Source organism: Rhinolophus sinicus, chromosome 15 (assembly GCF_057876585.1).
Source record: "Rhinolophus sinicus isolate RSI-liver-muscle chromosome 15, RSI-T2T, whole genome shotgun sequence".
Classification (NCBI taxonomy): domain Eukaryota; kingdom Metazoa; phylum Chordata; class Mammalia; order Chiroptera; family Rhinolophidae; genus Rhinolophus; species Rhinolophus sinicus.
The window spans coordinates 83,142,798-83,170,475 of NC_142515.1; the positions used below are offsets into that span (position 1 = coordinate 83,142,798).

The 27,678-nt window shown below is 57.6% G+C and overlaps 3 protein-coding genes across 4 annotated transcripts in view; 2 read left to right on the forward strand and 1 right to left on the reverse strand.

The window, feature by feature from the left end:
• Positions 1-974: 974 nt before the first annotated feature.
• On the forward strand, positions 975-17,302 carry CERS1 (ceramide synthase 1). Its single transcript, XM_019736822.3, has 7 exons — positions 975-1,319; positions 3,570-3,729; positions 7,491-7,671; positions 9,270-9,431; positions 9,901-10,048; positions 10,280-10,389; positions 17,119-17,302. Exons 1-7 carry the CDS (start codon positions 1,071-1,073, stop codon positions 17,159-17,161), a joined length of 1,053 nt encoding a protein of 350 aa, XP_019592381.2. The 5' UTR covers positions 975-1,070; the 3' UTR covers positions 17,162-17,302.
• Positions 17,299-19,180, forward strand: GDF1 (growth differentiation factor 1). Its single transcript, XM_019736821.3, has 2 exons — positions 17,299-17,760; positions 18,352-19,180. Exons 1-2 carry the CDS (start codon positions 17,436-17,438, stop codon positions 19,134-19,136), a joined length of 1,110 nt encoding a protein of 369 aa, XP_019592380.2. The 5' UTR covers positions 17,299-17,435; the 3' UTR covers positions 19,137-19,180.
• Positions 19,181-19,518: 338 nt separating this feature from the next.
• Positions 19,519-27,678, reverse strand: part of UPF1 (UPF1 RNA helicase and ATPase) — a 33,910-nt gene continuing 25,750 nt past the window's right edge. For both annotated transcript variants that reach the window (XM_019736820.3, XM_019736819.3), the window contains exons 16-24: positions 26,655-26,772; positions 26,206-26,362; positions 25,470-25,612; positions 24,353-24,527; positions 23,878-23,959; positions 22,603-22,764; positions 22,295-22,512; positions 21,866-21,988; positions 19,519-21,255 (exon numbers count right to left, since the gene is read on the reverse strand). In XM_019736820.3, the coding sequence (XP_019592379.1) occupies positions 21,869-21,988; positions 22,295-22,512; positions 22,603-22,764; positions 23,878-23,959; positions 24,353-24,527; positions 25,470-25,612; positions 26,206-26,362; positions 26,655-26,772 (1,175 nt within the window). In that variant the 3' untranslated portion in view covers positions 19,519-21,255; positions 21,866-21,868. The remainder of the gene's footprint in view (positions 21,256-21,865; positions 21,989-22,294; positions 22,513-22,602; positions 22,765-23,877; positions 23,960-24,352; positions 24,528-25,469; positions 25,613-26,205; positions 26,363-26,654; positions 26,773-27,678) is intronic.

The window sequence follows — 27,678 nt, forward strand, 5'->3', positions numbered from 1 at the left end:
GAAAGCAGGGCCACAGGTCGGTGGGGGTCCTGGGGGCAGGGATGGGGGGGCTGTCAGTGCCAGGTGAGTTAGTATCCAGCAGGGGACCGGTGCCCTCAGTGACAGTCCTTGGGGGTTTCAGGCATTGGGCCTGCTCGGTGGGTAGCGGAAGATCATCTGGGGTCCTAGTAAAGCCTGGTGTTGAATCCAGCCTCTGATCACGTGGGCACCCACTCCCTTGGCCTCCCTGCAGGCCTGTGTTAACCTGTTGCAGGGGAGGCCTGCCAAGTCCTCAGGGTCACAGAGCGCAGGTGGCTCTCAGGTCCCAGCCCCGCAGCCCTCAGCCTCTGAGGCCCCCTGGTCCCTCCTCCAGGGAGCCCCCTGATGCCTACGACCCCCACCTCACACTTGGAACCCCTACACAGCCTGGGTAAGCACAGAGGAGCAAGCCTACAGGGTGTCGACAAGAGGGTCCCCAGTCCAGGAACCCTGGGATGGAGGGTAGAATCTCCACCAGGTGTTTCTTCTGCAGCCTTGAATGGGCAGCGTCCTTTTGAGAATGAGAACAGAGGCCTTCATTTACACTGCACGTAGGGGAGGCCGCTGGACGAGCGTGTGCCAGGCCTCGGAATGGTGGGGTCCGAGAATGGGACAGGGCAGGCTGGGGGGCCGGGAAGGAGTAAGTTCCGGGTCGAGGGCACTGCCTACTGATGCCCACCGTGCCCTTTGTCGCGGAAACATTGTGGGGGTGGGGGAGCCCCAGGAGCTCCATGCCTGGGTTTCCTCTGCTGGAAAATGGGGCCGAGCGCGGGCCCGCCTCCAGGACGGCGCGACAACGCCAGGACTTACTCTCTCGTGGTCCCCGCCACTGCCTCCTAGAGACCCAGCACCTGCGCGCCCCCAGATCATGGGCTCTGCTCCCGGGCCCCATGTCCTTGCCGGGGCGGGGCTTGTGCCTGCCCCGCCCCTCCGTCCCTAGCGCTTCGGCCCGCGCGCCCCTGGCCCAGCTGCGTCGCGTGACGCGGGGCGCGCGGCTCCGGCGGCCACCGCGGGCAGGCGCAGGCGGCTGGGACAGCCGGCGAGCGGGCGGCATGGCGGCGGCGGGGACCGTGGCGGGCCCAGCGGGGCCCGAGCCCATGCCGAGCTACGCACAGCTAGTGCAGCGCGGCTGGGGCAGCGCGCTGGCGGCAGCGCGGGGCTGTGCGGACTGCGGCTGGGGGCTGGCGCGCCGCGGCCTGGCCGAGCACGCGCACCTGGCGCCTCCCGAGCTGCTTCTGCTGGCGCTCGGAGCGCTCGGCTGGACGGCGCTGCGCTCCGCGGCCACCGCGCGCCTCTTTCGGGTCAGTGCGGATGGGGGTCGGGACATGGGAGCCCCGGGCTGGGGGACTCCGGGCCGCCGCGCACCCCTTTCTGTCTCTGCTGGCTGGATCACTGAATGTGGGGGGCCTCGGGCTGGAGAAGCAAGGGACGCGGGGTCCTGGGCCGTAGCGCGCCCCTTGCAGTCAGTGCGGAGTGGGGATGGGGGTGGATGCGGGGGTGTGGCCGGGCCGGAGGAAACCCGCGACGTGGGGACCCCGATACGGGTGGGGTGTTCGTGTTTGGGGTAACCGGAACACGACCCATTCCGGTCAATGTGGGCCGAGCCAGGGTTATAGGAGCGGAGGACGCGGCTTGGGAGAGCTCTGCGATTAGGGGCCTTCGGACGATGTGGAGCCCCCCTCGGAGCCCGAGCTGAAGTGGGGTCCCAGGTCCTCGTGGTGGCCGGGCTGCCTGTTCTCTGCTACCGGGAAGCGGCCGTAGCTCCCGGCCGCTGCCGCACGCCTGTCTGGAGTCAGCGCCCTCCTCCGACCAAGGGATGCAAAGGCCTGGTCTCCCCCACTTTGCTGGTGGTCGCATCCTTGGAGAGGTGGCAGGGCCTGGGTCTTGGAAGCCGAACTGTGCTACCTCCAAGGGGCTGCGACAGAATTGCCTAGTTTCCAGCGAGTCTGGGGAGGCCACCGCCCCGCCTGGAGAGTGACCGTGGTGGTGACATTGGCGCCTGGCCTCCCTCCCATCCTTGGGGAGGGGTCAGCTGTGGGAGCTGCTGGGAAGGCGTTTGGGCCCCTAGCTCGGCTGCGACTCCCCCGTGGACCAGCTGGGGTCACTCCGCTTCAGTCTGGCTGAAGGTGGCAGGGGTGCAGGGACAGAGCGCCCAGCGCTAACAAAGGGGCCTTTCTCTGCTGGCCAGGAAGAGACTGGCCCTTGTTAAGTTGGGGATAGGGTATTGTTTGGCTGCCATTGTTCCCACCCCCATCCCTGTGTCTCCCGCGTGGGGAAGAGACCCCTCCTGTCACCCTGCTCAGGGAGAGGGAGGCAGGCATGACAGGGTCCCCTCTATAGTCAACCCTGGTCCCAATTCGGGCTTTATTGCTCCCTCACCTTCCCAATTTCCAGCTGAGAAATGGGAGGTCCGGGATGGTGAGGGCCAGAACCCAGGAGGGGGATGTGGTCGCTCTAGGGCCTCCGGGACAGAGCGGGCTTTCTCCCTGCGTTCCTGAGGGAGCCGGATGGCGGGACAGCAAAGTCACGTGCCCCTTCACTTTTGGAATCCACGGAAGTCGGGCTCTAGCCCTGGGCCCTCCCTCCCCAGCCCGGGTGGGCCTCTCGCCCCAATTTGGGGCTCGCCTTCCCAAGAAACGGGCGGAGGGGCTGCCAGTCCTCCAAAGCTCATCTTGGCAGCAGCCTGGTTGCCAGGGGTTACCGGAGCTGGCTCTGGCTGTCTCCATGGCAACTGGAGGATCTCCAGCCCCCTCAGTCTCTAGGAAGGGGGCGGGGCTTGGCCCGGCAGCTCTGGAGCCCCGCCCCTGGGGAACTTGGGGCCCCGCCCCACCCTGGACTCGGGGGTGCTGGGCCCCTGAAGTAATTCTGTGCCTCACCATTGCATGCCATCATTTCTGTCATGTCCTTCCTGATGTTCCCTCAGGTCACCCCATCTCACTGTGCTGTCCTTCCCTGCCCCATTCTCTTCTTTGTACCCCCACATTCCCACGTCCTCCCGCACATACCCACCCCATCTTCTCCAGCCCTGTTCCTCTCGGTCTCTCCACATTCCTCCTGTGAGGCACCGTTTCCCCTCAAGTTTCTCCCCCATGAGGATCACTTGGGGTTCCAGCCTCCCAAGTTCCCCCATATGTCCCCATATTCCCCTCCATGTTCTATTCACAGGTTCACCCCCACAGCCCCCTCCACATCATTTCTTTCATCTCCTCACTATCATACCCCCCAGCTCCCCATCACCCCCAAGCCCCCTGACTCCCCTGTGCAGACCCCATTGCCCTCCCTTGCTTTATGCCAACGTGTCCCCCTACTGGCCTTCATGTTTCCCTCAGGTCCCCCCCACCTCAGTCCCCTATGCACACCATGGCTGAACAGCTGGGCACTAAGTTTAGCCCTTGGCAGGCACACGTGGGCTCTGGTTACTCCAGGCGGCTGCGGGTATTGGGTCAGGCCCCCCCAAACACTGCCCAGCCCAGGGAGTCCCTGGACCTTGGTCTTCCCACCCAGAAAGAGAAGACCCCTGTGCTGATGTCCACCCCCCTCCTCACCCACAGCCCCTGGCGAAGCGGTGCCGCCTCCAGCCTAGAGATGCCGCTAAGATGCCCGAGAGCGCATGGAAGTTCCTCTTCTACCTGGGCGCCTGGAGCTACAGTGCCTATTTGCTCTTTGGCACGGACTACCCCTTCTTTCATGACCCACCCTCCGTCTTCTACGGTAGGGGCCCTGACGGGGTGTGGGGGCAGGGGGTTCTGCTTTAAACACCAAGGAGAAAGGTACACAGAGGAGCTGACATTCATCGGCCATCCCGTGACAGATGTCTGCCCAGACCAGGGTGATGAAGGGGCTCTAGGAACAGAGAAGGGGACACCTGGCCCTATAAGGACGTGGTGAGGTGTTCTGGAGGAGGTGATGCCTTGTGTGGGCCCAGGTGAGCACTAAAGGTGTCAGGAACAGCACGTGTAGACAGGATTTGCAAAGGCCCTGGGGCACGCACAAGCTTGGTGTGTGAGAACAAGAGGAGGGTGGCAGGAGTTTTAGCTTCATTCTAAATGGGATGGTTTGTGGATTATGAAACGCTTCCTCTGGTTGCCATGTGGAGACAGGAGAGTCTGGGTTGAGGAGGGTAGCAGGGCCCAGGGGAGCGGCAAGAGACCAATGTAGTTCGGACCAGCTTGGCAGGCATAAAGATGGTGAGAAGTGACTGCATTCGTGAATTGGATTAAATGTGGGGTGGTCGAGGCCTGAGCTCTGGGTGGGGTGAGCAGGAGGTGACGGTGGTGTCCTCTATCACCAATGGGCAGGCCAGTATAAAAAACAAGGCCTGTGATGGGGGGGTCAGGCACCCCTGTTCCTGTGCTGATCCCCCAGGTTGTGTATCATGGATGTGCTTCCCGCCATGTGATGCAAACAGCCTGAAAGGGCTCCTGCTGGCACCGTTGGAGGGCTGGGCATGGAGGCCCTGCATTGCAGGGTCCTGGTGACAAGCACTGGGTTTATTGGGCACCTATCTTCATAGGACCATGCTGCCCACATGGCCATTTTTCCTCAGACATTTGCCACGTGGTAAATTTCTAGAGGGGCGGTTCTGGCTGTCATTCAGTTTTCTTTTATGTAAATGAACTATATTGAACTCCCTTAAAATTTCAGGCATGGTGTTGCCTCTGGCCTCTTATAAAGTTTGATACGATACCATGCTTGAGAGTTAGCTGTTTCTTTGCATGCTCATTTATTGAGCAGCGACTGTGTACCAGGCTCTGTGCTGACAACTGTGAGCAGATCAGAGAAAGCCCTGACAGGCAGTGAAATACAAAATCTGTTAACAGTGATACGTGCTGATGAGAAAACTTGGGTGAGGAGAGAAGGGGGGATATGGGATGTCTGTGAGGGGGAGGGGCATTTTCAACAGCAATTGGGGGATGGCCCCATCAAAGGTGACTTTTGAGTGGGGAGCTAGAGGAGCCTGGAGCAGAAAGGAAAACCTCCTGGCAGACCAGGAGCAGAGCGCTTGCCTGGCCAGGGCTGGGGGCGAGGAGGGCGGGCGGGCAGTACTCACGAGAATGGGGGGAGCTGTGAGCAGAGCAGGGGGCTGAGGGTAGGAACCAGAAGTGAGAGGGCTCCAACCAGGACAGGTCTGCAGAGGGGACAAGTGGCTGATTTGAGAAATGTTTTGAAGGCAGAGCTGATAGGATTTGCCACCGAACCAGAGGTGGGTGTGAGAGGAGGGTGGGTACGACGTCAGGGTCTGGTGCCCCTCAGGGGGGCAGGTCTGGAAGATACGAGGAGCTGGGTTTGGGAAGCCCAAGAGCTGGTCCTGGAGGTGGGGGTGATGAGGCCGGGGAGAAGTGGGGTGATACAGAGCGTCCAGAGCAGCAGGTGGGCTGTGTGTGGAGAGGAGGCTGCAGGTCCAGCACAGAGCCCGGCCCCCCAGTGTGCATGGAGGGACAAAGTCTCGACTGACATGCACCCCTTTTCCCCCGGCCCCAGATCTGGGGTGTGAGGCTGGAGGAGGAATGCTCAGCCAGGTGAGTGTTGCTGGTACGACAGGTGGAACATTTGGTGTCACGTTTCCACAGCCGGCTCTGAGTGGCTTCCTTCTAAAGAGGGACAGAGGCACCTGGCAGGTGTGTGTAATGGGGGTGGGGGGGTTCCACTGACTGCAGCATTCCCAGACAACTGAGGGTGCAGCTGAGGACGAAACTTGAGGGAGGGCCCAGCTAAAAGTGTGAGTTTTGCTGTCAAGCTTTGGGGAACCCCTGGACATGTCAAAATGGGAGATGAGATCTGACATGTGGGGAGTTTTGTATTTTTTTAATTAAGTAAAATGTTCATAACATAAAATTAACCATTTTAGCCAGTCCCAAAAAGGCACACATTGTGAGTCCACTTATATGAGGTCCCTAGAGGAGTCAGATTCATAGAGACAGAAAGTAGATGGTGGTGCCAGGGGCTGAGGGTGGCTGAGGGCAAGTGAGTGTTTAATGGGGACAGTTTCAGTTCTGCAACATGAAAAGAGCTCTGGCGACGGATGGTGGGGATGGTTACACAACAGTGTGAATGGGCTTAATGCCACTGAACTTAAAAATGGTTAAGAAAGTTATGTGACCATTTGTGTCTGGCTTCTTTCTGAAAACTTAGCATCATGTTTTCAAGGTTCGTCCATGTTGTAGTGTGTGTCTGTGCATCTTTTGTGGCCGAGTGATATTCCATTGTGTGGATGGACCGCGTGTTGTTTATCCTTCATTTATTGATGGCTATCTGGGTTGTTTTCCACCTTTTGGCTACTGGGACTAGTGCTGCTGTGGAGACGGGGGTACAAGTATCTGTTTGAGTCCCTGTTTTCAGTTCCCTTGGGCACAAACCTCGGAGTGGAATTGCGGGGTCACGGGATCTGCGTATTCACAGCCATCCTGGCTGCTGTGGGGAGAAGGGGCAGTTGGGAACACACTCGGAGTCCGGAAGGAGCTGGGGCAGCGCTCGGTGTGACACAGTGGAGCCTGGACCAGGGTAGGCGTCGTGGGGGCCAGGGGAGTGAGCGGAGGTGTGGACCAAAGAGGGGCACCCAGGTTGGGGTCCGAGTGGATCTCAGTTGCAGGACCAGGGCACATATGATGCAGGGGCACGGGAGGTATCCAGGGAACAGCAGAGCGCCCGTGGGGCATGAGGGTCTAGCTCCACGTCACCGAGGCAGGGATGGGGCACCGTCCAGAGAGTTCCAGGTCAACAGGCAGAGCCCTTGGCCCTGGTGATGGGCAGAGGTGAGAGGTGGGGGGGGTCGGTATTGCCAGGAAGGGGTGAAGCCTGAGTGAGGGTGGGCACAGATGCCAGGAGGGGAGGAGGGTAAGGGAGCCTGCCTGGGGAGAGCCCGAAACGCTTGGCATTGGTGGGTCTGTGACCTCTGCCTCAGCCACTCTGCCCGCACCACTGAGTGGGCAGCAGGTTGGGGATTTGCTGGGAGTAGGGTCCCCGGGACAGGGGCATCCCAGCTGGCTTGACAGAGAAGGAAGTGAAGATGGGAAGGGCAGCCAGAGCAGAGTCAAAAGTCCTGCAAGGGACTGATTTCAAGGCTAGGAGCACCTTTTTCTATAAATCTAAAACTATTCTAGAAAATAACACCTATTCATAAAAAGTAATGCGTAGATATCGGGGATATGGCCAATAATATTGTGATCGTGTGGTGCGCTGTCAGGTGGTTGCTGCAGTTATTGTGGTGATCACTTCTTTATGTATATAAATGTTGAATAACTATGGTGTGCCCCAGCAAGTAATATAATACTGTATGTTAGCTGTATTTTAATAAAAATCTTTTAAAAACAGTAACGGGTAGAGAATTGGGGATGGAAAACCAGTGGCCGGTACACCCGCCGGACTCAGCCTGCCCAGCCTGGGGAGGGTGCATGCGCAGTGTGAGGTCTGTGGGGTTGCTGGGGGCCTGGAGGCTCTGCAGGTCCCTGCTGCCACGGTCTGGCTCTCCGCAGACTGGACACCAGGCATGGCAGTGCCACGGGACATCGCAGCCGCCTACCTGCTGCAGGGAAGCTTCTACGGCCATTCCATCTATGCCACGCTGTACATGGACTCCTGGCGCAAGGACTCGGTCGTCATGCTCGTCCACCACGTGGTCACCCTGGTCCTCATTGTCTCCTCCTATGCCTTCCGGTGAGTCCAGGAGGGCAGAGGGCGCGGCCTGAGCAAGGGCGGGAGTCTGGTGGGGGGAGGGGCATGGGGGGAGGGTCATGGGCGTGTCCATAAGGGAGGGTTCCAGAGGGATGGGATGAAATAGATGGAGGGAGCCCCCACCCCATCCAGCCCCCTCCAGCCCCGCTCGGTTGTCACCGTGGGCCAAGTCACATACAAGTGTTTCCTGAGCACCTGCCACATGGCGGGTGCTGCTGGGGGCGCAGTCATGAACACAGCAGACAAATGCTGGCATTTTAGAGCCCATGTGGCCACTGAGCCATTCAGATGGAGCCTATCCAAACCACGGCCTGCGGATTGTGTGAAATCCACCCCAGTTTCAAAGGCAAAGGAGTGCAACCATCTCGCCAGTGCCTTTGTTACAGCCATTACATGTTGAAATTACAATATTTGGCTATACTGAGATAATTAGAATACACTATTAAAATTAATTTTAATTCCTCTCTACTTTTTTTTTTTAATGTGGCTGATAGATCGTCTAAAATGACGTCTACACTCATGTCCTGTTCCTATTGGACTTGCTGCTCTAGCTGCATCCTCCAGTACAGTAGCTGCTGGCCACAGGGGGCTAGTTCAACTTTAATTAAACTTAAATAAAATCACACATTCTGTTCCTCAGCCACACCAACCACATTTTAGCTGTTCAGTCGCTACGTGTGGCTGGTGGCTCCCATATTGGACAATGCGGGTTTAGAACATTCCTGTCATCCTAGAAAATTCTATTAGACGGCGCTGCTTTAGAGGGTAGAATCAGATGATAACACCCTCTCCCCAAAAAAAGGAAAAAGAAAGAAAAGAAGTAACCATTTGTTTGAAGGTGATAACTATGGAGAAAAATCAAGTCGCCAGATAAGGAGGGCAGGGGTGGTGAGGTTTAGGCGGGGTGGTCTGGAGTGACAGGTGAGCAAAGACTGAAAAGAGCGGAAGGAAAGCTCCATGAACACCAGGGAGGTGCATGTTGGGCGCTGGGAACAGCATGTGCAAAGGGCCGGGGGCAGTAGGACCAGGTGGGGCAGAGACATAGTGAGAGAGACCCACAGCCCCATCTAGACTGAATTTAGGCTTCTTGGCCCAAGCAGCCGGAGGGGGGATGCTGCGGAGGGAGGGGGAAACAGCTTTCCGTCTTCTTTAGACTCCGTGGGGAGGCTGCCTTTCCTAGGCATCTGCAGCTCACACTGAACTTCAAGTTAATCATACACACCTGGGGGTGTTGGTGAGCTTGTGGGCAATCTGGATACAGAATGACCCAGGCCTGTGAGGGCCAGAGGGCGTGGAAATGAGGCAGGACTAGCGAAGGATCTTTCAGGGAAGTTCCTGGGCCACCTGGGGACAGTGAGGGTGAGGGCCCAGGTGGGGCTGCCATTGGGTGAGTACAGCCTGGGTGCTGCCCCTGATCTGGCCTGGCGGCGGGATGGGCAGGGCAGATTGGCCAGGGAGGATGGCTCTGAAGGGTCCTTGGGAAGACGCGGCCCAGGGACCTTTCTTGAGGGCCTCCGTGCAGGGTGGGTGGCCCCGTGTGACCTCCCCTGTCTCCTCTCCTTCCCCACTCCCCTCCCCAGGTACCACAATGTAGGCATCCTGGTGCTCTTCCTGCATGACATCAGCGATGTACAGCTGGAATTCACCAAGCTCAATGTCTATTTTAAGTCCCGTGGAGGCTCCCACCATCCACTGCACGCCCTGGCTGCAGACCTGGGCTGCCTCAGCTTCAGCCTCAGCTGGTGAGCCTGCAGGGCAGGGGCAGGGGTGGGGGCGGGCCAGGCAGGGGAGGAGGTGGGGCCAGGAGTGAAGGGGCAGGGCCAGTCGGGGACCCAAGTGGGCTTGGCAGGAGGCGGGGACTGGGTGGGCGTGGGCGGGGAGAAGGCGGGGAAGAAGGCAGGCCTGGTGGGAGGGGAAGGGCTAGTCGGAAGGCGGGCAGGGCTTCCAGGAAGGGTCATCAGGCCGGAAAGGAGGTCGAGCCAGGTAAGAAAGGAGGTGGGTTTATAGAAGGGGCGGGCCTCGCAGGGAAATGTGGCAATGAATGGAGTGAGTGGTGAAGGAGCCTGCATGGGCAGGAAAGGACAACAGGAATGGAGATAGAGGGGAAGGGGCAAACAAAATTGGGGCACCAGGACATGGCTGGGTGGGAATGAGCAGGGACAGATGAGTCCAGGTGGGACAGCCTCCCCTACCTGTTCCTCCCCGCAACAGGTTCTGGTTCCGCCTCTACTGGTTCCCGCTCAAGGTCCTGTATGCCACGTGCCACTGCAGCCTGCGCTCGGTGCCTGACATTCCTTTCTACTTCTTCTTCAACGCACTCCTGCTGCTTCTCACTCTCATGAACCTTTACTGGTTCCTGGTAAGTGGGCTTCTCACAGCGCCTCACCCACCACCTTCTCAGCCATCGGTCCTGCCCTCATCCCTGCCCCTGAGCAGTGGTCCAGATGCAGGCCCTTCGCAGGCACGGGGAGCGGCACGTTAGGCAGGGGAGCAGCACAGGCAAACAGCCAGTGGCAGAAGCGAACCGCCAGCAGGAGGGCGGCATGGTGGAGGAAGCCTCTTTTCTCATCCGTGCCTTCCCCTCCCACAGTACATCGTGGCTTTTGCTGCCAAGGTGCTGACAGGCCAGGTGCGCGAGCTGAAGGATGTGCGGGAATACGACGCAGCAGAGGCCCCGAGCCCCAAGCCCAGCAAAGCTGAGTGAGTGTGGAGGGGCCGCCACCCCAGGTTCTTCCTTTAGCCACGCCTGTCAGTCTGAGCGCGCTCTGTGGGCGGGCCCTGGAGACACAGCAGCAGATGAGGCCATAGCGGATGCTGCCTCCGGAGCCTCCGTCCAAACCAGAGACTGCAGTAAAGGCACGGATGACGTAGTGACAGAGTTAGATGATACAAGCACGGACAGTGAGGGCAGGTATCAGGTGTCGTCGTGGAGCAGTGAGGGCCAAGCCCAGGGACTGGTGTGGCCGGAGCGGGCGAGTCCTCCCGTGGGTGAGGAGCAGTCGTTGGTCAGGCTGGAGGGAAACCTCTCCGTGTGTGGCAGGGGAGGTGGGGAGGAGGGCTTTCCACTGGGGGCCCAGAGAGCCCACATTCTGCTCATGCTGATGCTCGCTGGCCCACTGGCTACCCAAGCAGGAGATGGGGCTGGGGCCTCGGACCCAGTCCAGCGCAGGTGGGAGTCCTAGGGAAGGAGAGAAAAAGGGGCCTCGAGGCAGGGCCCCTGGGACTCACCAGCCCCCCATGTGAGCCAGATGGTATCTGAAGCCCCTGGCCTGCAGGCGCCCCAGGAGTGAATGGAGGCAGGGTTGGGTGACCAGCAGGGCCCAGGGTATGCAGTGACCCAGAAGTAATGTGTGGTGTGTTTGAGCAGGTAGGAGGCCGAGGTGCTGACCGAGTAGAGCTGATTTGGCCTCTGGGGCCCATCAGTGAGTGACCTGGAAAAGGTGGTTGTGGTGAAGCAGTGAGCTCAGAGCTCAATGAGATGGGTCAGGATGGGCAGTGAGGAGGATAAGAGGGGCAGAGATTTAAAACTTTGTAAAGCAGGACGAGGGGTGCAGAGAAATGGGGCACTGCCAGAGCAGAGAGTGGGATCAAGGGAGGGCTCTCAAGGCCGGGTCAAATAAAGAGAAGCACTTTACACCCACCAACACGGGACTACGGCTAGGGTGTGCCCAGGCCAAAAAGTCCGCAGCAGGGCAGGGAGGGATGAGGCAGGTGAGTAGGGATCACGGACGAGTGGGCTGGGCAGCAGGGGAGGTTGCCCCAGTGGTCAGATCCCAACTCTGTGGTAGAACCAACCAGACTTGCTTTGGATGTAGGTACAACTGAAATAAAAGAATCAAAGACCACCCAAGACTTCCGGCTCGAGCTGCCATTTAGTCAGGCAGGGCTGAGTGTGCTGGCGGAGGCGGGTAGGAGTCTGGTTTGGGAGGGGTTTTACCATCGATTTCCGGGGAACATGAGTCAGGAATTCTGCCAAGAGATCATTAAGGTCTCCGCAAGGAGTCTGACTGACCCTCAAAGGCGTCCAGAAGCAGTGCTGGCTCAGAGAACTCCAGGGCAGGGCAAGGGAGGCACCTGTTTGGCCAAATCAGAAAATCGGAAAGCTCTTCCTGCTGTAGAACAGTGAACTCCTGGTGGAGACTCCTTGTAAATGCAGAGCCTAAGGGCCTACCCCCAGCCCCGCCGGGTTCTCCCTCCTCTGTCTCCCCAAGAATATCCAGCCAGAATGTGAGTTGGGGGCCTGGCACCCCACCAGGATGGCAGAGCGTAAACTCTGAACAGAAATGACATCAGGGGAAATGGTGCCATGACCAATCCCACGAGCACCAGCAGCAGAACTCGATTCCCCAAGGACAGCTAGAGTTAGCACAGTTGAGTATAAAAATGGGGTGGTCAGGATGCCTCAAAACTGTCAGGTCATGGAAACCAAGGAGACTGAGGACCTGTCCCAGATCAGAGAACTGAATGCAATGTGGAATCCTGGACCAGAAAAAGGACAGCCGTGGAAAAACTGGGGAAATCCAAATAAAGTCTGCAGTTTGGTTCATAGCAGTGTCCCAGCGTTGGTTTCTTAATGGTGACTAATGTACTACGGAGATGTAGGATGTTAGCATTCGGGAAGCTGGTGAGGGCTACACCAGCGCTCTCTGTGCTATCTCTGCAACATTTCTGCAAATCTAAAAGTATTCTAAAATAAAAAGTTTATTTACAAAATAAAAGGCATGAGAGACTGTCAAAAACAGCACTGGCTGTTATATTACTCTCCTGGGGTTGCTGTAACAAAGTACCACAGACTTAAAACAACAGAAATTGATTCTCTCACAGTTCTGGAGACCAAAAGCCTGAAATCAAGGTGTTGGCAGGGCCACACTCCCTCTGAAGGCTCTAGGGGAGGATCCTTCTGTCTCTTCCAGTTTCTGGGACTCCAGATGTTCCTTGGCTTGGGGCTGCATCACTCTGATTTCTGCCTCTGTCTGGCTTTTCTGTCTTAAGTTCCTTTACTTAATACATCTGCAAAGACCCTTTTTCCAAATAAAGTCACATTCACAGGTTCCAGAAATTAGGACTGTTTCAGAGACCACCATTCAACCTACTACCTCTGTTAAGGCTCACATGATTAGATACAGCTGAAGAGAGAATCAGTAAATTGAGAGCTGTGAAGAAATTACCCAGAATGCAGCAAAAACATGGCAACTATGGCAGCTAGAATTCTAAGAATGACCAGGTCTAGCTGAGTTCTAATAGGAGACAAGTGTGGACAGACAATATGAGAAGATATGCTGAGAATTTTCCAGGAATTGACAAGACATCAGTCATAAGCAGGATGAATAAAAAGTCATCCATGTCCCAAACACATCATAATGAAAATGCAAAACAGCCACAGAAAAGAGGAGATGACCTATGAAACAGTGACAGACTAACAGTAACGAGACACCCTAGACACTCTGGAGTAAAGTATCACCTCAAGTACTGAAATAAAGTAACAAGCAACCAGGAATTCAGTACACAATTTTGAAGACAAGAGACAGGACACCCACAGGAACAAAAACTAACAAAGTTATATGTCAGAAAACAGGGAAGCGCTCTCAAGAGGCAGATCATAAGAAAAAGTGACACATAATCGGGTAAACATTTTAAATACCTAATTTGAGAGAAAAAAATTAGAATGGAAGTACTCAATACCGAAACAGGACTGGGGGCTTTGCATTTTGCAAGAGGTTTGGGATTATTACCTTTAGGCTATATTAGCTACTTACATTAATACTCCCAGGGTGTAGAGAATGGAATAAAAAACAGGTACAACAAAATAAGTGCAAAAAAGGAAGGTTAGAAAAAGCAGCATAAGTAATGCAAAATACAAGGGTAGAATCTCAAGTAGGCATCCAAATAAACATACATGAATAATCATGACAGTTATGAGTCTGGGTTTTTTTTTTAATCTACCAGACAGGAAGAGAACTTGACATGGAACGTTGCACATGATGCAACCTTGACGCTCGGGTAGACGGGACCCGGGAGACACAGTTCATGCTTTGTGCACCTCAGCCAGCAGCTCAGAAGCAGGGTGAACAGGTGTTTTTAAACACAGGAACATTTCTCAGAATTGACCACACCAAGTCACAGGGGTAACCTCAATTGCTCAGAACCAGGACCACGCAGACCATGTAGACGAACATTCCGTAAGAAAATGACTGAAAGACCACTTGCAAGTAATTCAGGAGAAACAAACCATAGAACAAGTAGCATAGAACAAGTAATTCCTCGCCCTGCCCTGTCTTCACTCCTGCTTAGCCCTCTGTTTTCTCTCCGGTCATCCCCACAACAGGGCCGCTGGTCATCTGATAGACCACCTTCTGGGACCAGTTCAGCCCCCTGGGCTGACCCCTGTGCCCTGACCATGACTCAGCACCTTGGTCTGAAGCGCATGGTCCTCTGAGGGGCCGCCAGGACCACTGGTCCCCAAGGGACCCTCACCCCATTCTGGGCCTGCTGACCCACCCGATGACGCCTCACTGCTTTGTACATCCAGTTCTCCGATGCTGCCCCGTCTCTAAAGATGTGTGATCCGTACATCACGCTCACACTGCAGTGCCAACATGAGCCAGACGCTCCTCGGCGATAGCCAAGCAGTGTGCGCATGCCCGCTCTCCCTTGCCTCTCCCTTCCTTCTCCTTGGCCACCAACTGCTGTCACCATCATCCATCCCCTTGATGGACAACCTGGCCTCCGTGTCCTGAAGAAAACAGGAGTGGCAGGATGGTCACTTCAGGGGACGGTCCATCTCCCTCTGAGGCCACTGGCCAGGGCCAGGCACGTCCACCCTCTTGCCTGTTCAGGCTGTTCTGATCAAGGAGAGACCCTCTCTCTCCACCCTTCTGCGCCAACCCAGCCAGCTTCTTTCCCTCCCTTACAGAAGAACTCTCCATTCCCCTCTGTTCTCACATGCACCCCATTCCAGGGGCTGCTCCCCAACACCTCCTGAGACCACGTCTGTCTGGCTTCACTGAAGCCTTCTTAGTGCTAAACCCGGGATCACCTTCCCTTCTTTGTTTCTTTTATAACAGTTTTACTGAGACAGAATTCACACATCATATAACTTGCCCATTTTCCTTGTAGAATTCAATGTGTTTAGTCCATTTAGAGTTGTACAACCATCACCACCGTCAGTTTTAGAACCTTTCATCCCCCCCAAAAGAAACCCCTGCACCTAACCCAGTGCCCCCTTATGCAACCACCAGTCTGCTCCCCACTTCTTGATGTCCTTTGCCCCACCTGGTGCTTCCTGCTCCCTGCCAGCCTCCCAGGGCCCTTCCACTGAATCCACCCCGACTTCCAAGTTCCTCTCCCGCTCGCAGTTCTCAGCGCCATTCAGTCTGCAGTGTCTGCTTCACATTCTAAGAGGAACATCACTTTTCTAAAATATCCCAAACAACCCCAACCCCACCCCAAACAACCTCTCCTGAACATTTGTCCATCGCAGTTGATGGCAATTCAGGGAGAAAACCTTTGGAAACCTCAGGAAGCCCCCTGGCACCCCCTCCTCGTCCTCCAGGAAACATCCAGAATCCCTCCTGACTTGCCGCCTGTCCTCGTCTCCCTCCACCTTCTCCCTCACCTCATTCTTTTTCCCCACAGTGGTGCACTGAAACAAAAAGTATACTTCTGATATCATAGAGAGACTATTCTCACCTCCTCCCCAGCCCCCCAGAAAAAATACTAACACTGTTTATGAGGGGAGAGGGACGCTTGGAAACTTGTGCTAACACAATCCAGAATCACCAGGAAAGCGCTGATAAAAAGACACAGGGCAGCGGTACCGATTCTGAAGGCGTTCAATTCACTATAAAAGCACAGGAATTAAAACTGTGGGAACAGAATGGAATCCATCACACTTGAGCAAATAATAATGGTCACCAGGAGGGAAGGAAGAACTGTTGGAACACAGTGGGACACTTGGTGGCCATCTGGAGATTCTCTCGCCTCAGCCCCAGGGCAAACTCCTACAGATCAAAGATGTCGGTGCAGAAGTGGAAGCTGTGACCGCCAACTGGAGCCAATGTGAGACATCGGGTTGTCTAGCGATGGGACTACGTATGTACGCAAAGAGTCAGAAAGTCAGGACCCTGCCTCTGCTTCATCTAAAGGACACACAGGCAAAGCCAGAAGACGAAGGACACATGGAGGTCCGCAGAGGTCTTATCTACATCCTCACAGATAACGGCCTCCTGCTGGCGGCAGCCGCAGCGGGAGGAGCAGTGACCCAGGGAAAAGCAAGGATGGGAGGCGTGCTCCCAGAAAGGACAACCAGTGGCTCCAGCCCAAGGAAAGGATGAATTAAAGTGACTGAGACCATCTTCTTCAGGAAAGTCTCTGTCATTATGTGAGAGGTGTCTGCTAGTTGTCTGTGTGAGGCTACTGGCTCTGGCCCACGGGGTTTCTACGCTTTCTGATGTCTAGATAATGTGAACACACTACTGGCTCACTAAGAGTAAAATTGTGTGTAAACTAGACTGTAGAACCCACTACTACAGAGACCGGTACACTGTGTACCACAGTATAGAGTTTCCGTTAAGTGGGAACAGGAGTGGCCAATGGCCATCGACTTTAGGCTGCAGTGAGATGCCGTCTGGGCACCTGCCAGCCAAACAGGATACGACTCTGAACTTTGGCACAGGCGGTGAGGAGCCAGGGCAGAACCCCGTCAGGTCCAGGCACATGGGCCTGGGCACACCCCTGGCACACAGGGCCCCTCCCCATCAGAATCCCAGAGACTTGCAGGGAAAATGGATATTATGAGGGACGGCAGTGTGCACAGGAGAGATCTCAAAGTGTCGTGTTTCTGGAAAATTGCAGACATCTTTGTGCAAGTTTGCAATAGGCAAACCACGCATATTGTTTAGAAGTTAGGGGCCTTTCTTTGGGATCTTCAGCTGGACACTTAGCATATTGATTCGAGTTTTAAAACTTGTGTAACTTGTTTTGAAACTATGGAAGGCAAGTAGGGGCTGCAGCGGTATAGACAGGACATTGGATGGAGACTGGAAGGGCAGGGAAGCCTGTCCTGGTGGGCCTACGAGCCAGCGAGGGCCATTGGAGCAGGTGAGCCTTCCTGGGCGGGTGGCAGGGGCCTCTGACCAGTCCTGCCTCCCTGGGAGAGGAGGAGGATAAAGTGCAGGGTTGATCCAGGCTGAGGAGTGGGGTTACGTCAGGCAGAGGTGGGTAGTTGGCATTTGCTCTCCAGCAGCTGCGGGGGGGGGCCCAGGGTGGGAAGGAAGGGGGAAGGGGAGAGGAGGGTTTAATTGTGGGGGCGGAGCCGGACTAGAAGCCAGGCTGGGAAAAGGGATGTGGAGGGCAGGGCGGGCGGGCGGGACAGAGGGTAAGCGGAGTCGTGGGGCCCCCAGGCTAACCCGGGCCGGTTTTGGTCCCCAGGAAGCCGCTGAGGAACGGCTTGGTGAAGGATAAACGCTTCTGAACTCTTCGACTCCCGCGGGGTCAGCCAGGACTCAGCCCCGCCCAACCTCGCAGCATGGGACAGCCACGCCGCTCCCCCACCTCCGAACCTGACCCTTCCAGCTCCGCCCCTCCAGGGCCCTGGCCACTCCTGGGACCCCTGCCCCGCACCCCGGAGAACCTGCCCCGGGGTCGGTCCCTGCCCAGCATCAGGACCGCGGCCACTCCCCCCGGGACCCTGACCCCGCCCAGACCCGGACCCCTGAGCACTCGTCCCGCCGCTGCCTGCGAGCAGGATGCTCCCGTCGCTACACCGTCCAGGCCACCACGTCCTTCCCCTCCTCCTGGCCCTGCTGCTACCCGCGCCGCTCCCGGGCCGCGCCCGCATGGCACCGGGCCCCGCCGCCGCTCTGCTCCAGGCTCTTGGGCTGCGCGACGCGCCCCAGGGCGCCCCAAAGCCCAGGCCCGTGCCCCCCCTCATGTGGCGCCTGTTCCGCCGCCGGGACCCCCAGGAGGCCAGGGCGAAACTGCGATGGACGCCTCCAGGGGCCACCCTGCGACCGTGCCACGTGGAGGAGCTGGGGGTCGCCGGAAACATCGTGCGCCACATCCCAGACCGCGGTGAGTAGTGTGGGTCTGCGAGGCCTAGACCCCCCTGGGCGCCCCAGCCCGCCACGAACCTCCAGCAGCACCGAGGGTACCCACCCGCCCCGTCCAGCCCATAAGCAATCTGGGGCCCTGCATTTCATCCACTCCTCCCCGAGGACACCTGCGGGGACCCGGGGGAGTGGCAACAAGGTCAGGCAGCCTTGCACAGGGCAAGGACCCCTGCTTGCAGCTGAAGCCCTGCCCCCACTCCTCCCTCACTGCTGCTTCACACCGTTTGAAGCCTTCCTACAGATGCCCCCCCTCCCCGGGCCCACGGGCCCAGCATCGCATCCCAACCGGCCCCGGCATTCGCTCATCTCTGTCCCCTGCCTGAGTCCCCGACACAGGCAGGCCACCCTGCACTGGGCACGTCTCTTCCTTGCAAACGATGCCCCGCCCCCACTCCATCCCTCCCCTGCCTTCACACCATTTGACGCCTTATAACAGATGGTTGTGCCCTCAGCCCCAGGCACTCACCTCCTCGGGCCACAACCGAGATGTCTCGCGCGGGCGGTCACCGGGCAGGGACGCAGTGCGAGCCGAGCGCTCTCCCTGCCTCCTCAGGTGCGCGCGCCCGGAGTCCGGAGCCCACCTCGGCCACGGGGCAGTGCCCGGAGTGGACCGTTGTCTTCGATTTGTCAGCCGTCGAACCCGCCGAGCTCCCAAGCCAGGCCCGCCTGGAGCTGCGCTTCGAGGCGGCGGGAGCGAAAGCTGGTGCGGCGGGCGGCTGGGAGCTGCGCGTGGCGCGGGCGGTCGAGAGCGTGGGCCCGGTGCTGCTCCGCCAGGCGGTGGCTGCCCTGGAAACGCCAGTGCGCGCGGAGCTGCTGGGCGCCGCCTGGGCCCGGAACGCCTCGGCGCCGCGCAGCCTCCGCCTGGCATTGGCGCTGCGTCCCCGGGCCCCCGGCGCCTGCGCGCGCCTGGTGGAGGCCTCGCTGTTGCTGGTGACCCTCGACCCACGCCTGTGCCACCCCCTGGCCCGGCCGCGGCGCGAGGCCGAGCCCGCGGTGGGCGGTGGCCCTAGCAGCGCGTGTCGCGCGCGGCGTCTCTACGTGAGTTTCCGCGAGGTGGGCTGGCACCGCTGGGTCATCGCGCCGCGTGGCTTCCTCGCCAACTACTGCCAGGGCCAGTGCTCACTGCCCGCCACGATGCCTGGGCCTGGCGGGCCACCCGCACTAAACCACGCTGTACTGCGCGCGCTCATGCACTCGGCCGCCCCCAGCGCCGCCGGCCTGCCCTGCTGTGTGCCCGCACGCCTGTCGCCTATCTCCGTACTCTTCTTTGACAACAGCGACAACGTGGTCCTGCGGCACTACGAGGACATGGTGGTGGACGAGTGCGGCTGCCGCTGACGTCACCCACGGGAGCGAAGCCCAATAAACACTGCGTGGTCCAAGCTGCTGTCTGGGTCTTGTCACCTAGGGCTGAGGGAGGAAACTGCTATATGCATCCTATGGGTCGTGGGGAAAGGGGCGGCGGGAGGGCTACAGTGAGGCCATCTGTCCTTACAGCCCCATCTCCAGGCAGTCATACACGCCAGGGCACCCCGGAAGCTGCCCCCCACTTCTTGGCAGGCCCAAGCACTGTTCACCCGAGGGGTGGAGGTGCCCTCTCCAGCCCCCCACGCAGATCCAGCCCGTCTCAGCTTTGCCCTAGAGGCGGCCGAGTCCCCCAACCAGTCAGGCCCCCAAACCAAGTGCTCTCAACGCCCTGCAGTTTATCCAGCCCCATGAATGCAAGAGTTGTTTAAGATTTTATTGGTGACAAAAGAGCTTAAAACAAATTGACCAAAAATCAGAAGTGACAATGCCTTGGTACAGACGCTCCTTGATTTGGAAAACTCAGAGTAGCTGCTGCTAGAAGGTGAACAAAGCCAACAGCACAGAGGCAGAGCACTCCGAAGAACGGGGCGGGGTGGGCGCACAGGGGCACAGCAGAAGCCTATCCAAGCCAGATGCCTCTAGGTGGCCTATCCAAAGAAGGGGACCAAAGCCCTACAGCAATGGGATAAGAGGCCTTGCCAGAAGAAAGGTGCCTGTGTGTCCCCATTTCTCCATGTACCAGCTGGCATCTGGAGGCTTTGGGATAAGGGCACATGGGCAGGGGACGCTGGGGGTCAAGGTTACTAAGGCCTGGGCAGGCAGGGGACGGTCCCCGAGGTGGTCACCAGAGAGACTAACAACCCCCACCCCATGGTGTGCAAGGAGCTAAGGGGGGCTCTCCCAGACACAAGAACTTCCAGAACACAGACTCAGGCCGATGCCCCTGTACCAGCTGAGGTGACCAACTCCTCCAAACACCTTCGGCACAGAACCAACTTATTTCTGAAACATTTCTTTTCCAAAAAAGGCAGAAACCACCCCACCTCATCGAAGCTGTGCCCACAGGTAGAAGGGCTCCAAACTTGGAGTGGGGTGGAGCGTAAGGGGAGTGGGGTGCTCGGCTTGTCTGACAGCCACAGCGACTGTGGGCGCGTCCCTGGGGAAGGGTCCTCTTGGCTGCCGTCTTCCTCAGGACGGGCTCTGGGGAAGCCACCGGCCGGTGACCAGCCACCTTCCTGCCCTCTGTCCTCACGGTCAGTCCTGCCAGGATCCCTCAGGGAGCCGAGTCTGCTGCTCGTGCGAAGCGCCTTGCTTCTTGGAGTCCAGCAGGGACCGTGGAGCCGCCCATCGGCTGGGGCCGCGCCCCTTCACTGCCCTGACGCACAGGGAGAAGCCACTGGAAGCTAAACTGAAAACAAAAATCCTCCTCTCCATGATTACGTCACAGGTGTTGATCCTAACCTTGTTGTGTGGCTTCTTTAAACTTTGTTTCTGGAAGCTTCTTGCATCTCCCAGGTCCACCACTAAGATCTGAGAGAAACTCAGGAAAGTATTTTTCAGTACTCCTTTGAAAGAATCTTTAAAAAACAAACAGAAAATCCCCAAACACCGTATTTTCTTTAAATGAAAACCCTCTCAGAACACAGGCAGCGTAACCACGTGGTCTCAGACAGCACGGACAAACCTGAGCCTCTGCAGGGCTCTCGGTACAGCTGCCACCTGCAAGGAGCCTGCTCAGCACAGAAACGCGGGTGTTCCTGCGAAAACGTAGTCCCCTTTCAATAAAAGAGAAAAAGAAAGAAAGAACAGAGGAAAGGGCTACTCTGAGATGAGGGTCTTCCTCCCTCCGCCTGGTTGCAGACCCAGGTGTGGACGCGGCGAGCGGGGCCTCCGTGGCGAGCGGCTGCAGGGCTTGCGGGCGGGCCGGCCCCAGCTCCGCGCTCCCTCTTGTCTCCTCGCCGCGATGCCAGCAGTGGGCACTTGCTACCTCGGGCTGCTCTCCCTCGGGTGATCCTCTCCCTCTCCTGTCGCTCACAGTGGTGCTTCAGTTTTAGCAGTGGAAAACAGGTATCCATTGATTTTTATTTTTTATTACCCAGAATAAGATGCTGATGGACTAAGCCACGTAGCTTAGCTCTCCTGCCGCCACCTGTGGGAAGGGAGGGGCAGCATGAGGCCGTGACCCGGGAACCCGGCCAGCACCTGAAAGGCAAGGGGCTTTCTCTGCACCCCACTGTGCACTGTACCTTCACCTGTGAAATGGGGCCTCAGGTGCTGGGCAGCCCCCAGACCAGTGACTCCCCACCCAGGGGGAGAAGGCTGCTGAGAGCTAAGGCTAGAGCCTGTGCTCTTAACACTGGCGCCTCCTCCAGCAGCACCAGCACCCCACTTTCTTGGCACACAGCTGGGAACCGCATAGCAAGGCCCTCACAGGCACCTAGAGGCACCTCTGGCAGAAGCGCCCTGCGCACCTGGGGCTGGGACCTCCGTCACCCTCATGAGCTGCCAGTCAGGGCAAAGGGTATGTCCTCCTCCCTGCCCACCCGGGGGGCTATGGGCCCCCACATCCGCCTTTCTCAGGAGATCCAGGACTCTCAGCAGAGGATGTGCCATGGGCAGGTTGCAGCAGAGGCCCAGGGACCTGAAGTGCTATGTCACAGGACGAGCTGGCCCCTCGGGGAACTGGAGACTTCCACCGTGTGTTCTGAGTGTTCCCACAAGTGCAGAACCTGGTGACACCCCCCCGGGGGCAGGCTTGCCTTCTAGTACTGGGACAGCCCCGTGACTCCGCCGTGCTGGTAGGCCCTCTCCCCCTGGTATGTGGAATCTTGTGACAGCGCAACATCGATCTGGGACTTAAACTCATCGCCAAGGTAACTGTCCTGAAAGACATGGTTGGGAAGATGAGCCGCCAGTCACATGTCCTCGCACCCTTTAGAACTGGCTCCATGTCCAGCACCCCCCAGCCCAGAGAAGAATCCGGAAACCTGGTCCTCAAGCCTGTGCAGCAGGAAATGCACACGGATTACCTCACCAGAGACAGGTGACCCAGACCAGCTGCCTGGGACTGGGAGGGCGCTGTCACGGGTGGGATGAGTCCCACTGCTGAGGGCAGTCACGTCCTTCCACGTCGTTTGGGGTGTCAGGGGAGTTTGCATACGTGGGGAGGCCACCCTGGGCTGGCTCACCTGGGACAGCTCGGGCTGGGAGAGGCCGGGCTGGCTCATCTGGGAAGGCTGGCTCATGGAGATGTAGCCCTGAGTCAGGGCGCCCTGCGAGAAAGGCTGGGACGCCACGTCCTGGCTGGCCTGGCTGCTGGGTAGGTTCGTCTGGTTGGGCCCAGGAAGCCCAAAGCGATTCTTCTGGCGTCCGCCACGACCCGTCTTGCCTTTCGGGGTACCCCGGCCTGAAAGACAGTGTCCAGGGTTCAAGTCCTTGAAGGCTGTCTGAGCCTCACCGACACGTGCGAGTGCTCCGAGGCCGGGGGCTTGCTCACCTGCAGCCGGCCCGTTAGCCTGTCCAAAGTACCCCGGGGGTGGCATGGGCGGCATGACCAGGTTGAAGGGGATCGGGATGTTCATGGCAGCCACGTGGCTGGGCCCCGCGCTGATCATGCCGAGCTGGTCATGGGTCTGGAAGTACATGTTGGAGGGCCGGCCTGCAAGACAGGGTGGACGGCGTGTCCCCCACGGGGTCCCAGAGAACCTGCTGCCCGCCTCTAGTCAGCTGCTCTGCCCACAGTGGGACGTTGTCCCACCTGTCACTGCTCTGCCTGTGGTTGTTGGGGTGCCCCACCGCAGACCAGAATGCTGCCGATTCTCACAGTCATCCCCCTCTCAACCCGCTGGGGTCTGGCGCCCATGAAACTCATTTCTCCAGGGGATTCTGAGAACCACTGCTACAGGGACCCAAGAAATTGAGAACCACCGCACAGCACGTCAAATAAAAAGGGTCCTTTTGTGCCAAAATATATGTTCCTATGTCCCATACACACAGCAAAATGCAAGAGAACGCCTAAACTCCTTAGACCAGAGGATCTACTGAAGACAAAGGCCCTGGGGCCAGCGCCTGGAGTGTGGCTTCCGGGTTGGCCCCCAGGGACTCAGGGAGAGGACCTGTGAACACCCTCAGCTACATGGCGACTCACTGGAGGTGGCGATGAGAGATTTGTGGTTAGAGAACACAATTTCCAATCTGAGCTCAAGGCCCCCAGAATACAGGGTCAAGAAAAGGGGGCTGTGACAGGAGGGGCTGGGGTCCACGTCCCCTCAGGATGGATGGCGAGCACGCGAGAGAACGAAGCCCAAGGTAAAGCACAAGCAGGTCGCGCTGACAGCCTCTGCAGGGGCTGCAGTGGGGAAGGGTCCCCGCAGGCAGGGACCTGGGGGATGAACGGAAACTGTGTACAAACTGGCTCAGGCAGCAGGAACCAGGCTCAGCCTTAGAATACAGAGCCCCCACACAGGAGACGAGGGCAGGCACCCCACTTTGAGTCTGACAGAGCAAGTGGAGGCTTTGGGAAGAATGAAACCTGACCGCCTGGAGGAGCTGAGAGCGTGACCTCCCACTGAGAAGGGGCGCACAGGGTAGGCTGGGGTACCGGGACAACAGGAAGGGCTGTGTTATTTAAAACACCTTGTTTTTAGAAACTGCCAAAGACCAACTCTTTGATCTCAGAAGAGCAGCTGAGAAGCGACTCAGCAGGCAAGTGTCTGTGGACAGAGGCAGTGCAGGCGTGGGAAGGGTCAACACGCCCCCAGAGCACACTCACCCTGGCTGCTCCGATCGTACACGGACCCTGGGATGATCGCCTCCCGGGCATCATACATGGCTGTGGTCATGAAGCGGGCTCCCTGCAGAGGGTTTAAGTAGGTGAGGAATCCCACTCCTTTTTAAACAACCAATCGATCTTTGATGCTCAACATTTGATCTCTGGCTTCAGCTTAAGCAGCACTGAGCCCCCCAGAACACCCCAGGTTCACAAGGTTTCCTGACTGCCCGTGTCCGATTCCTAGCTGCACCCAGGACTTAGCAGACCTAGAAGCCCCAGGCCAGAAAGGCCTGAGGACGCTGGTGTGCAGGGCTCCGCACACACAGGCTGGCACGCACCATTCCTGCGCACACACTGACAGGTGCACGTTCGCCACAGGCCACACCGGCCAGCGCTTCCAGCCGCGTGCCGGAACGCGGGCTCGAGGACAAAGGGGCCCGGCCCTGTCCTCCCCCCGCCCACGGCCAGCGCTCACAGGGTTGATGGTGTTGACCAGCTTCCGGGGCTTGCTGAACTGCATGAGGCTCTCCCGCAGGTTGTTCAGGGGCCCCTCCACCAGCACCTTCTGCTCCTTGTAGTAGTTCAGCAGGTGGTTCCACAGTGGCTGCTTGGACAGTGCTTTGGGGTTGCCCACAATGATGACCCCATATCTGCAAGGGGTGGGTGCAAAGAGCACAGTGCTTCGGGCCGCACAGTGAGCCAATGCCATTCAGAACCGTCTGAGGCCAAACTCAAAACGCCAGTCCAAAGTCCCGGGGGGCCAGCCTCAGTCTCCCTGCCCAGGTGCCTGGCCTGCCCAGTGACTGGCACTGGAGGCCACCCTGCAAGCTCTTCACACGACACTCAGTTTATCTGGGGGCAGATTTCTAGGAGCTCAGATGACAAAACACCTCTGTAGGCAGGTGGACTCAGAGACTAATCTCCTTGTTGCAACCAAGCTGGCCTCCTGGGCCACCTTGCGGACCCTGACACACAACTTGACGCCCGAGCCTGGCCTAGCTTCTGTGGGTGCTCACCCTCACCCAGCTGTGTTGGGGAGACGGCCCCGCCATGCTGGCCACCTAACAAGAGCGGACCACAGGAAGGGGTAACTATGAAAACCAAGTGCCCTGCATGGGGAAGGAACTGACATTGGTTCGCAGGTCCCTTCTGCTGTCACCACTGTTTCAGAGCAGTTACATCCCAGAGCCAAAAAGGAGACAGACCAAAACATTAGACTCGTGAGTTCAACAACTTGACAGGGACCTATTCCCTGGCTGGGTCTGAATCTCAGCTCAGAAGAGCCGAGAATGACATTGTCCGTGAGACCAAGGCCACAGAAAACCATCAGGACAGAGAAACAAAGACAACTCGCGGGTGAGCCCTTCCTTTTAAATTGCTCCTGTAGCCCTTGGACCTCCGGCACTGGTGAAGCCCCCCTCCCACAACCTGTGCCACCAGCCAAAGTGCAGCTGGGACGTGAGGACTGGTGACAAGAGGACCAGGCAACGAGAACGCCCCCCCCCCCCCACACGGCCAGTCCCCGAGGGAAAGTTCCTCTGCAGGGCCATGAGGCAGGACGGAGGCAACTGCTGCCTGCAAAGCCCACATACCGTGCTCGGGTCAGGGCCACGTTAAGCCGCCTGGGGTCGTTTAAAAACCCGATGCCTTGGTGCTCGTTGGCCCGCACGCAGGAAAGGATGATGAAGTCTTTCTCACGCCCCTGGAACGCATCCACACTGGCGATTTCCACTTCCTGCAGGAGCCACATGGTGCCCATGAGCCAGCAGGCTGCCCTCAGGGACTACTAGGCTGCCCAAAGCATGTCCACACGCACCATCAAACCCCACCAAGCAGCCCCGACCCCCAGCCCCTCTCCTTGCCTTCCTACTTAGTCTTTTTAATCTTGGTAATGTGTCCCCATGATAAAAGCATACAGGCTCGTCAGAAAACCTGAGATGTTTCCCAGTTAACAGCACAGAAACTACGTGTCATCATCAGACTCGTTAGCTTGCATTTTGATTCATTTCTACGTGGAGAAATAACTACAGAAATAACTGTCAGGAGGTTGTCCATCACCCTCCTGACAGACACACCTGGACATTTTACCCAGGTGTTGACATAGGAGTGGACCGAGTTCTCATGACTATACAACATCCACTACGCAGCAGCACGAACAGTTTTGCTCTGAAAACTATCTTGAGAAAAACACTTTTACGCACGAATAGTGGCCCATGTTCCCGATCCTTGGAACAGAGGTGCAGGACTCGGGCGGAAACACTGGTCACATGCACACGCAACCCTCCCAGCCAGGTGGGCAGGTCAGCCTGGCAGGGGCCTGGCACGCACCTGGTAGAGCTTGGTGTGCAGGGAGCCGCTGAACTGCATGTACTGCACCAGGTAGGAGCGCTGGCCCTCGTACGGCGTGATGATGCCGATCTGGTCTGGCTTGGCGCCCGCCTTTAACAGCTTTGTCGTGATCTTCTCCACGTTTGCAGCCTCCGTCCTAAGGAAACCAAGCGTTCAGCTCCTGGGCTGCAACTGTGGCTCCCGAGACCTGAGGCTCGAAGCTGTGGGAGGCACAGGGGCAGCTGTGCCCTCGGCAGGGCACACCTGCTTGGGCACAGAAACTCTACTCAACATGAAAACTACACGGACAAGTGAGAGGGGAACATGCTGTGGATTGAGGAGCCTGAAAAAATGGGGTGAGGAGGGCAACTTCAGCTCTCCCCATTAACCAACTGCTTGGCCAAGCTGCCACTGAAGCCAGCTGCCGGGGTGAGCGAGCCTCTGCTTACCTGTTCAGGTAGGAGGTACCCGAGCTGGCGATCTCCTCCTGGCCCTGGGTCACGTAGAAGAACATCGGCTTATCAGGTTGGGGCCACTGGAAGTCAAACCCTTTCTTCACACGATCCGCTGCCATCAGGGAGGGAAGAGTCAGTACTTCGCATGATAGAAGCGCAGCCAGAGGCCACCCAAGCGGGTTCCCTGCCCAATAGGGCAGGACTGAGCGAACGTATGTACATGAATGTGCTTCAGGGACAGAGCTGCTCTCTCCCTGAACACGTCTCACTGGTCAGTGCTTTTTGCGACCTATTCAAGAAAACTTTGCCCACACCGGGGTCACGAAGATATTGTTTCCTTCTAGAAACTTTACTACTGTCCTGACAGGACACAGAAGCCCCTACAACCAGCTTTTGTAGAAGACACTGCTGAGCGACATGTTCTGTCACAGTCCAGACTGGAAGAGTTGCATGTAACTGACAGAGCAGTGTGAGGAACCGGTATTTCTGCATCCCAACAGCCCGTTGTTCGTCTGTATCATTCAAACAACGACAGAGGCTGTTGAGTGAGGTGGCCCGTTAGCCCAGGGGCTGCTGGCAAAGGTTTAACCACCCACTGGGGTTGGGGCTAGTCTATAGCACCTGCCAAATTCTGTGGTGTAAATACTCCTGCCACAGCTGTCAGGACACCCTTGTCAGTGGGTGTGGGTGGGCACCAGCACCACCCTGGGGTCACCTCAAGGCTGATGGGGCTCCTGGGGGCTGGTCAGATTCTGTACACAGCTATGTTCATTTAGTGAAAAGTCACTAAGCTGGACACTTAGGGTTTGGGTACTTCCTTACATTTTAGTAAAGAATTTAAAAAATATACAGTTGGGTACTACCGTGTTTCCCCCAAAATAAGACCCAGCCGGCCAATCAGCTCTAATGCGTCTTTGGGAGCAAAAATTAAAGTAAGACCCAGTCTTATATTATATAAGACCCGGCATTATATTCTATTATCCCCAGTCTTATATAAGACTGGGTCTTATATAAATTT

Bases quoted from the DNA above. Each gene is read 5' to 3' on its own strand.
- GDF1 (XM_019736821.3), top strand. From the start codon at position 17,436: ATGCTCCCGTCGCTACACCGTCCAGGCCACCACGTCCTTCCCCTCCTC. The intron at 17,761-18,351 runs GTGAGTAGTGTG...CTGCCTCCTCAG, and splicing joins GCGCCACATCCCAGACCGCG to GTGCGCGCGCCCGGAGTCCG.
- CERS1 (XM_019736822.3), top strand. From the start codon at position 1,071: ATGGCGGCGGCGGGGACCGTGGCGGGCCCAGCGGGGCCCGAGCCCATG. The intron at 7,672-9,269 runs GTGAGTCCAGGA...TCCCCTCCCCAG, and splicing joins GTCTCCTCCTATGCCTTCCG to GTACCACAATGTAGGCATCC. The intron at 10,049-10,279 runs GTAAGTGGGCTT...CCCCTCCCACAG, and splicing joins TGAACCTTTACTGGTTCCTG to TACATCGTGGCTTTTGCTGC.